The 10,397-nt window shown below is 37.3% G+C and overlaps 1 protein-coding gene across 1 annotated transcript; it reads right to left on the reverse strand.

The window, feature by feature from the left end:
• Positions 1 to 758: 758 nt before the first annotated feature.
• On the reverse strand, positions 759 to 8,330 carry LOC311213122 (dynein axonemal heavy chain 12-like; the record flags this gene model as incomplete). Its single annotated transcript, XM_084292948.1, has 9 exons — positions 759 to 952; positions 1,712 to 1,865; positions 3,064 to 3,607; positions 4,057 to 4,228; positions 5,688 to 5,933; positions 7,057 to 7,215; positions 7,312 to 7,445; positions 7,703 to 7,762; positions 8,194 to 8,330. 9 exons carry the CDS (start codon positions 8,328 to 8,330, stop codon positions 759 to 761), a joined length of 1,800 nt encoding a protein of 599 aa, XP_084149074.1.
• Between the last annotated feature and the right edge of the window lie 2,067 nt (positions 8,331 to 10,397).

The raw sequence follows: 10,397 nt of genomic DNA on the forward strand, positions 1-10,397 counted from the left end.
TATTTCCTTAATCTTTTTAGCTTTTAAACTATATCAAGACAACTTACTATCCACCAGTCAGTAATGTTTAGGAGTTCAGAAATATTTCCCTTCTATAATCCAGTCATGAGATGCAGAACTAACCTGTTTCAGAAGTACTGTTGCCTTGATGAAACACTGCTGTTTCACACTAGCTGCTGTAATAAGCAGGCATCTGTAGCTGTTAATCCCAGCTTAATGCTTAGGAAGTGGGATCTGGGTGAGAAAAAAGGAATCTACTTATGCTGCTTTCTAGAACTTTGCTGTAGGTCTTCATAAATAAAACCTCTACTTTGTGGCAAGAGAATGGAAGGTACAAGATTTAAAAACAATTATGTCCTTTCCTGGTTTTAGTTAGCTTCATGGCCTTCAACCAAACCCTGAGTTTAACCTTGCAGGTGGAGGTAGCATTACATGTTATGACAGCCTTTAACCTAGCAATAATGAAAGGTTTACAGCCATACCTGTGATTTTAACAGTTGTTTAAATTTTCACACTAAGCATTTAAAGCAGTATAGCCATAACTTTCAGATATTTTATATTTCACTGTATTCATATAGAATGGCATCACCAATACTTACAGTTTGAGGTTGTCCCCATTTTCTTCAGGGGTAAGGGAGGGAATGCTGAAACTTCATATTCCTTAATATACGTATGAGATAAAAATCCACAAAGAAAAAAGAGATGCATAAGGTAGTCTTACCCACTTCAACATTCCCTCCAAATTATAGAGCTAATAATTAAGCGCAGTTGAGGTTGGAGATTCCTAGGAAGTTTTTCTGTCCATAAAGATCATACTCCTTGTATAGTATGTAGTCTTTCAGGCAGTTTGGCAGTGGAAGGAAGGTCATGAAGACAGGACAACGGAGACGCAACCGACCCATGCATTCCCGTATCTTCAGACGACAAAGGTGCTTTAGAGAGCGAGGATTTGCTAGAAATAAGAAGGTGAGATTGGTAAATTATTTATTCATTTCTGTGCAGTTATTTGTCTACACCTTTCAAAAACTTTGCTCCAGATTTTGCCATATGTTCTTTCTGTGAATTGATGGATAAAATCAATGTGATGATGACTGGATCTGTCAGGATCTAGCCTTTTTACCTCAGCTCATGCCTCTCTCAGATATATTTACAAGCATTGTCAGCTAAAGCAACAGGCTGTGTTTCTGCCAAGATAGCTACATGTATGATAATGGAGTACACGTAGTCTAAGTCAGGTAAACGTACTTTAACCCTAAATAGCTGAATAGTTGCTCAATGTTCTCTGCCAACCTGAAGAAGCTACTAAAAGTAGAATTTTGACTTACTGCTTTTTAATCTGTGTACAAATGAAAAAGACAGAGTTAATCTAGACTGGAATTCCAATTGCTCAGTTAAAGACAGTAATTTATTAGTTATTCCATCACTTTGAGATGGGGGTAAGAGCTTTTCTCCCCTTGAAGAGGATTGTGTTGTCTACCTTGTCATTGAAGTTCCCCAGTACTCCACATGAACTGTGCAGTCTGTCAGACTTCTGAAAGAGACTTAATTTAAATGCTACACAGACTGAGTTTGTTGCAGAGATATCTTATTGTCAAAAACATAGTTTTTGGCCTAACAAGGGTCAAGAATAAATAAAAATAATGCCAGCAACAAAGGTCCCAATCCCAGAACAACTTGTGTGTCATTTCACATCTAAATATCAGATACTTACTTAAAATTGAATTGATGTCTGCCCAGAGTTCCTGTTCTTTGAGAACTGCTTCTAGCTTCCAGCAGATGTTAACGTGGTCAACATAATCTAACATTACTCTCACCACTTTCCCAGAAAGATGCTTCAGCCACGACAAGGTTATCACTTCACAGAACTGAGGGGAAAAAAACGTTTAATAAGAAAACGTTCAATAGTCCTGTAAATGACTTCCCCCTTTGCAGGACAAGAACAATTGTTTAACTTAAGCAGAATGCTAGGAAGAGCAAGTGTTCAGTCTGTTAGAGGAGCTTTAGAGGTTGTCACAGCTTGTGTTAAGCCTCACTAGTATAGTCTGAAAATCTGAGAGACTTATTCTGTACTAGATCCAAAAATTAATTTAAACAGCTGCATATTTCGTAACTAAGTGATTAAACAGAAGTGCTACCATTCTCTAAGAGAAATGCCAAACCCTCAGTTGGGAATTTAAACTTATGGACAGTGCTGGTGCTGGAGGAGACCTGTGTCCCTACATGCTGAAGAGGGAATCTGCCAGCCTGGTATATGATGCACCCCTTTATCTCGGGAGCAGAGGGGCAGGTGCTGATCTCTTCTCTCTGGTGACCAGAGATAGGACCTGAGGGAAGTCTAATCGCAACAGAGGATGGATTCAGGTTGAATAGCAGGAAAAGGGTGGTTGGGCACTGGAACAAGATCCACAGGGCATGGCCCCAAGCCTGCCAGAGTTCAAGAAGTGACAATGCTCTCAGACACATGGCCTGATTTTTTGGTGGTGCTTTAGGGACCCAGGAGCTGGATTCGATGGACCCTTGTGGGTCCCTTTCAGCTCAGGGTATTCTATGATTTTATGATCTTCAGGTTAAATAAAGATTTATTACATTCAAATTGACTTTACAAAAAAATACAGTAACTCTGATGGGTGTCTCTAAGAACCTGTTTAGGTCAATCCAGGTTTGTTAATTTTTGCTCAGTGTTTATCATGCCAGATTAAGGGGGTTCCTACAACAGGCTTCCATTATTAGTGACGTGATACAAGACAACCCAGCCAGCCAGCCTGCAAGTCCCTGCTTTCACAGCATGGACAATACCGCCCTGGAGAGCAAATTCTGTACTTATCAACAGCATATCATTAGCTGTATTTTCACAGTTCTATAACATTGTTTATGATAGATGTTGCCATGAGGCAACATCCATGACAGTAAACTATCTAATTTTAAAACCTTTGTGTGTAAACTGCCTTACTGTTCCAACATTTCCTTTTCAGACAGATCACATTCTTAAGTACGTTTTCACATAGTTGTATGAAGGATACTGGCAGTAAAACACCAACATATGAAGCCACGTTATACACTTACCATTGTGTCTTTGATAACAGTAGAAGTCCATCCATCAGTCACGTACTGCGAATGGGAAGCGTTTCCTCGAGGGCAGTCAAAGCAACGGTGCACATCATAGCCATAGTTCATCAGCATTCTCAACATGACTTCATCTTTCAGAGCATACTGTAAAGCTGATGGGAAATGTGTTGTATTCACTCTGCAGAAGTAATTGACATTAGCCCCATGCCGAAGCAGTAGATTCATCAACTCATAGTTGCCCATTCTCAAGGCTATTTGCAGACAGTTGATGGGATCTTGGTTTGGCAAGGCTCCAGCATTCAGCAGCAGCTGTGCTGAACAGATATCCCCATTTGAAACAGCAAAGTATAACGCTGATTTCCGGCGGTCATCGTAGCCTTTGCGAATTCTTTGATCCAACATAAAATTGGCATCAAACCCAGATTTGAGAAGAAACTCAAGGCACTGAGGATGAGCTCCTGCTGCTGCTGAGTGAATCGGACTTATTCCACTTTCTTTAATGGCATCAAAATTAGTAACTGGAACTAAATTCTTTAAGGCACTGAAGAAGATAAAAAAAGAGAGAGAATCTTGGAATCTGAAGCACACTGGTTCACCTACCTCAATCTTTGTGTTCCTGGGCTTCAAAATTTATCCCGACTGTATTCAATGTCTTAATTAAGAGATCAGTACCATGGCATGCTGTACCTCTGCATTAACTTTAGTTGCTAAGAATTTAACAGTTAGCCAGCAATGGATACTATGACTTTACACCAGCTTCTCACAAAATTGTATACTATTACTCATGGACAGCCCCAGTCCTTGCTAGAAGAATAGTTGTTCCATCTCAAATAAAAGCTTTCTGTGAATGTTGAGAGTAATATGGCTAGAATTTTTTTCTACAAAACTACAGATTCACCACCTGCTTAGAATATGGCAGAATTACCAAAACTTTTGAATTACCAAATTTTTGATGTCATTTTTAGTTGTTTTTTGAGTATATTAACTTACAGAAAGTGTCCTCTATATGCAGCTCTGTGGATTGGCAAATGACCTGAGTGTTTTGGTACATTGGCATCAGCCCCATATTCTAGCAAAAGGCTCAGGGAATCGGGATTTCCTCCTCCTGCTGCTTCAAATAATACAGAAGAACAGTCCATTGCCTGTGAAAGAACATCAGCACCTGAAAAGAAGCATCGAGGATTTTCACAGTATTCATTGTAAATTTTCAGCAGTAATTAGTATCTCCAACCCTTCTCCTCCAGTGACAAGATATTGTGAATTCTATTCTTCACCACATAAAACCATTATGTCCTAAGTTTCTATGTTGAATCCTTGATTTTAAAAGTGACTATGTAATCTGGAAACAGGAAGGTCCAAATTACTTTGAACTCTATAACACAATAAGATTTGATAGGAGAGCACTAGGCAAGCAAGAGGCTTAGTTCTTATTCATAAAAATAATTGTTTTTTGGCTTACACACAATGAATTTCTGCTCTCCTTTACAAAGACCTAACAGATATAACAGGAAATGTAAGAGAATCCAGTATCAAAACAGGTCATACAATCTAGTCCAGTGCTGCTGAGCATCACATATAAATTCCCACCACAAAAGTCTGTCAGGCTTTCCCTCAGGTTAGCTGTCTACCTGAGAAAACAATATTGCATATTAAATAAAAATTACAACTACTCACTAAAACACTAATGGATGGCTTGAATATTACAAAAAGTGTAGTCTCTATTAGACGTTAACTAAATCACAACAATCCTTGGGGCACAGATAGCATTGTATTTGCTTTAGTAATGAAAGTTACTTTTGCTGTTAACTCTAAAGGCATGTCTTACAATGACTGCTTAAAATCCAATCACAGAACTTTGCAAAGACCAATAAAATGTGTCTAACTAGGATAACTATTTTAGAGGTAATATATATAGACGTCTTATAACATGAAATTTAGATACTATGAATTCTTCAGGCATACCTCAATCCATGTGATTTGGGATTTAAAAGTTTCAAATAATGTAAAACAATTTAGTAATCACCCAAAAATACAAACAAAACTCTCCTGCAATGTATCAGTTTTGCAAAGCACTCACTGATGACTATAGTTGGCTGTAGAAATCTCTCAAAATATATATTGTATATTATTTTTTTCCTGTTACCATCACAGACTGTATAATCAATAACATAACAATCCTTTTATTTCCTTTCACTTCTGTAAGTGAAAGAGGATTCACTTTGTTCCATTTGGACTTTAAACATTTCATGTTACATGTGTAGCTTATAATTTCTACTCACTGGAACAACAGTGAGCCTATGTTAGTAAATGAATCTACTGCATTTTAAAACAGGTCCACTGATCAGCTGAGGTTGGAAAAGACCTCTGGAGACTGTCCAGTCCAACCCTGTGTTCAAGCAGTGTCAGCTACAGCAGACTGTCCAGGTCCGTGCTTGGCTTTAAGGATTTCCAAGCATTTCCTAGGTTTCAGTTGTCCATTGCCTCCTGTCCTTAATGGGCACCACAGAGAAGAAGCTGTGTTTGTCTTCTTTACAACCTCCCCTCAGATATTTATGACACTGGCAAGATTCCTCTGCCCTGAGCCTTCATTTCCCATAACATCCCGTATAATCAAGTCTCACCTTTTTGCAATAAGAGTTCCATGATTTCTGTGTGTCCAGCTTGTGCAGCCAGTGCAAGAGGTGTGAGCCCATATCCGCTGCGAGGGTCAGGATCTGCTCCAGAACGAAGCAGAAGCTTCACCAGATCCTTTCTGCCTAGTCTGGCTGCTTCATGCAAAGCAGTCCTCTTGTGGACACACTGCAAATTTACTTTTGCGCCAGAATTTATCAACAAGGTGGCAATCTCATACGAATTGTATTTAATTGCTGTAAGATTAAAAAAAAAAAAAAAAAAGCCATTAGCCAGACTATTAGCCCACACTGTTCCATGTGGCATGGCTTCTGTTAGGTGGCAGCCCAGGAATGCTCAAACAGTTCCCACACTGCTATTTATACAAGAAGCAATGTCACTATTTATACTGCAAGAAATGCCAAGCTACACTGAAAGGTTTAATTTTTCACCACGTTTGTTCTTCATTTCCAGGATAAAAAACTACACAAAGGAATAATTTTACAGTAATCTCTTTTCCTCTCTCTACTCATCTGTTGTGTTTGCTCTTGTAATAGAATGCAAGGTTTCCTGCCACTAGATGGAGATCATTTATATGGGCTTACTGCAGTCAGAAGCCAGCCTGCTATAGTTAAATTTCACAGGCAGTTACCGTAATGCAAAAAAGTTTACAATGACTCTGCCATATACCTTCTCATCTTAATAAGCCTCAGCTGTCAAGACAGCAAGGATCTTTTAAGAGTGATTTGCATTGGTTCCAGAAAATGGAATTAATAGGCAACACCTTCCTCTCTTTGATCTTCCTGGCTGTGCAGGACTGAATAGTGTGCCATAGCTACCTGAAACAGCATTGACAGCATACTGTAACCCGTGATATTCCATTATCTGTAACCTGCATGGCTGCTTTAGGTAAATCTCATACATCCCCTTCTTGGGAGATGATGCACTTTAGTAAAGTGCACTTTAAAGTATCTAGGAATATTCTGCATCTTTTCTAAATGGGTAGACTGAGAGATAGAAAATAGGTCACCTGGAGCTCCTTGCACTAGCTCAGACATTGGGGAAATACTTCTAGCCTCTCCCAGCTCTGTGCTTCCCACACTCCAATAGACCAATAAGGACAATAATTAATAAATAATGCTAAAAACCTTGTAGAGACAGTTCCTAACTTGGAATGTAGGCTCTGTAAGCTCGTTTAAAGCCTTAGATCTTCTAAGAAAAACAATCAAACACATTAAGTACTGAGATTAACATTTTTTGCTCCTTACAGCAAAATATTTTAGATGCTACACAAGTCAAAGAAAGCAAACTGCAACCTAAAACATGTAACTATAATCTCACTTAGTTCCCTCATTTCTTCCCCCCAAACAAGATATTCACCTACAACTAAAGGAGAATCTCCCTCTTCATTCTTAACATTGGGATTGCAGCCATTGAACAGGAGAAAGCGGACATTTTCTACAAAGCAATTTCTTACTGCCACCAAGAGAGGTGTTTCCCCTTTTAGTGTGGTCTGTTCCCATGTAGCGGCACAGGAGGCTGAAATACAGAAAAGCAGAACACGTCTGAAGCTGAATCCTTCAACAGACCTGGCTTTGTAATACTTTTTAGTGGAAAACCAGGAGGACTCCATACCTTTGAATGTTATTTCAAGGATGTTCATATTTAGCTGTGATGCAGCTTCATGCACAGGAAGCCAGCCTTGCTGATCTGCCTCCTCAAAAGCAGAACTATGGCTCACCAGCTTCTTCAGGACCTCTTCTTGGCCTGTGATATTTTGAGACAGACGCATATTTGATTACTCATCATAAAACAAAATTAATGCAACTAATACACTGAGTGCTATTTATCCCTGTGTATCAAGAATTAAAAAAATATTTTTAGAAAGCAATTTTTAGTCTAGGGGTTGTTTACATGAAAAACCGCAGTTAAATTAGCTAATCAAACACATAAAATGTAGGCATTGCTCAACAATGCAGTACCAAAGTGATTCCTAGGGCATAGGCTTAGTGCAGTGTATTTGTACTTAACTGTCCGAATTGCTGCAATTATCATTCCACGTTCTTTACTGGCAACAAACTGGAAACTGCATAAACACAATAAAAATAAAGTGCTATAATTAATGAGAAGTTCAGGATATAATTATACCTTAACTTAACATACTCAAGACTAGACCACGTTATATTTCTTTGAGTTATGTAGGTTTTGTTAGACTTTAACACATTTAAATGTATTTTTGTTGGTCTGCCTGTGCAACTAGAAATATTAGGTTTGCACCCAAAGACCACACCAACCTATTTTTTGTATCACATCCTAATCTACCTTAGTGAAGCCTTGTACTCATCAAGATACTAGATGAAACATCACCTGACAGCTTCATACATTCCATATTTTTGAGGAAACACGTTTACTTTTCCAGGGAGAACTCGGAACAAGTGGTTTCCAGTATCCATGACACAAGGCCAGGCACATAACAATGCCAATAAAACACAAAAAACAGAAGTAATAACTCATTACCTTTCATCCCTTTCATCCTCTGTTGCATTGGCACTTGTTTCATTTTTATGCATATCTTGTAAGCTTTCCTGAATAGCTTGCTGAGTAGGGATTTCATCATCAGAATTATCATCAGATATATATATAGCATTATACATGGCCAATCAGCACAACTTGGATCACCTTTTTGTAGGAAAACTCTGCTTTTTAACTGGACACAGATGTTAAGTCTTCAGGTTATGTCTGGAGTAATAGAAACAGCAATTGTTTTTAAACAACCAAGAGAAACAAAGCATTGCCTAAAATAAATGAATCAGAACTCCTCTTTCTCAAGCTACCATCTTCTCCCAGATATTTAGGTTGGAACACTGCAAAGAGAGCTGTTCTACTCTAGAACAGAATAAAGGTCTTCTAAGTCCAATAGCATGTGCTAGCTTTTATCTCTATTCCACAGACTGCACATACAGAACAGGTACTTCATCTGACATTACTACTAGGAAGAATAAAAATAAGTAAAATACAATTTTCAGATAGTTTAAATACTCCTTCCCTCTTAAATCTTTCAGAAACTCAAATACCACAATCATGCTCTGATGCTTCCCTAGTAGGAAAGCAGATCTGCAATAAAATTTGGGATGTTTTTTGTTTTGTTCACAGAGGGCCTGGTAGTGAAAAGTAGCTGAAAGACACGAGATTTGTTAGTAATACCTTTTGGTCAACGTGTTTCAACAAAGATATCATTAGAGCCATATCTTGTAGTCAGAAAAAATATTGCAAATTTGTGCTAACATTGTGTACTTCAGTCTTTCAACTGAAACAACACCATACTCCATGGCTGAAAAAAAGACCAAACTTACCACCTTATGTACATAAACTGCAGCTATTTGGCAGAGAGAAACCTACAAGTGTGCATTCTTTGTTAATACATACCTGTACTTGCCTAACAGTTGTAAGGGATACATATAAAAATATTGTAACAATATAAATTCAAATATATGCAAAAATCAAAAAAACACTGGTGTAATCACAATGGAGTTAATAATAGCTTAAGAACATCACCACAGTTAAAAGAAAATGAAAATGTTTACCAAATTGAGAGGATTCAATTAAGAATGTTTTTAGGAATCTTTTAAGATTATAATACAAACAATGTAGCACAGAAATCCAATTTATACTATAGAAGTCTAAATGTTCAAATAAAAAAATATTAGAAAATCTTTACACTCAAATCAGTTAAATATCATTAAATATTATGTGCGTAGATGTACACTTTTTTATATGCATAATCTGTAGCAATATTCGTTTGTATATTTGGCTATGTTACTATAGATTAAAATCAAAGATGTTCTGTTAGACTCTAACCTTTCATCCATTTTACCTCATCAAAACTTGCACTTCTGTCTTTCAAGAGAGTTGACCTGAAAACAAAACAAAACACTAAAAATACAGGGCAAAATAAAATAAAATGAGCAAATAAAACTGAAGGTAAATAAATAAATGAGAAAATGAATAAGCACAGCAAAATGAAGAAATGTCAATACAACACTTGGAATAATTCTGGAAATGTCTTAAAGTTGAACAGCAGTAATTCACAGTAAACCTGCATCGTTTCATTTGTTATGTGATCCACCTAATGTGTGATTGCAAGGCCTTACTCTGTAATTGAATATGTATCAAGGAAGAGAAATTTAGTAAGAAAACATGCATACAAGTATCTATTAGCATTCAATTACACCTACAGTAGTACAATGTGAACATAAACATTTTTTTAAAAAGTACTAATTTTCCTAGGAATTGAGAAAATGCAGTTTTTCCTCACCTTGTGGAAGACTTCACACTTTGAAGAAGTGATTATTAAGTTGAAAGCAATATTTGCAGGATAGAAACTGATCTCAGTGGAGTTTGTGTCTGTTAATAGCTCACTATAAATAACCTATCATAAGATACTCTGGGACTTTCTCCACGTTTCTTTCATACAGGTTAGTTACATTTCATAACCTGACCTGACAAATGGTGTCAGCAAAAGAAGAAATTTGAAGTTCTGTTTATTTACAAAATACTCTTGTTTAAGTTTTCGGAATGAGAAGCTGAGAACTGCAAGTAGTAAGTACTACCTTACAGAGAGAAAAAAATCATTAGTACTTCACAAGGGTTCACTACAGATACTGGCAGGAGCTTGTTTAAAAATGGATAAGATGACACATAAAGAAAATAATACAAGCAAT

The sequence above is a fragment of the Netta rufina genome (genome assembly GCF_964035555.1).
Source record: "Netta rufina genome assembly, chromosome: 10".
NCBI classification, from domain to species: domain Eukaryota; kingdom Metazoa; phylum Chordata; class Aves; order Anseriformes; family Anatidae; genus Netta; species Netta rufina.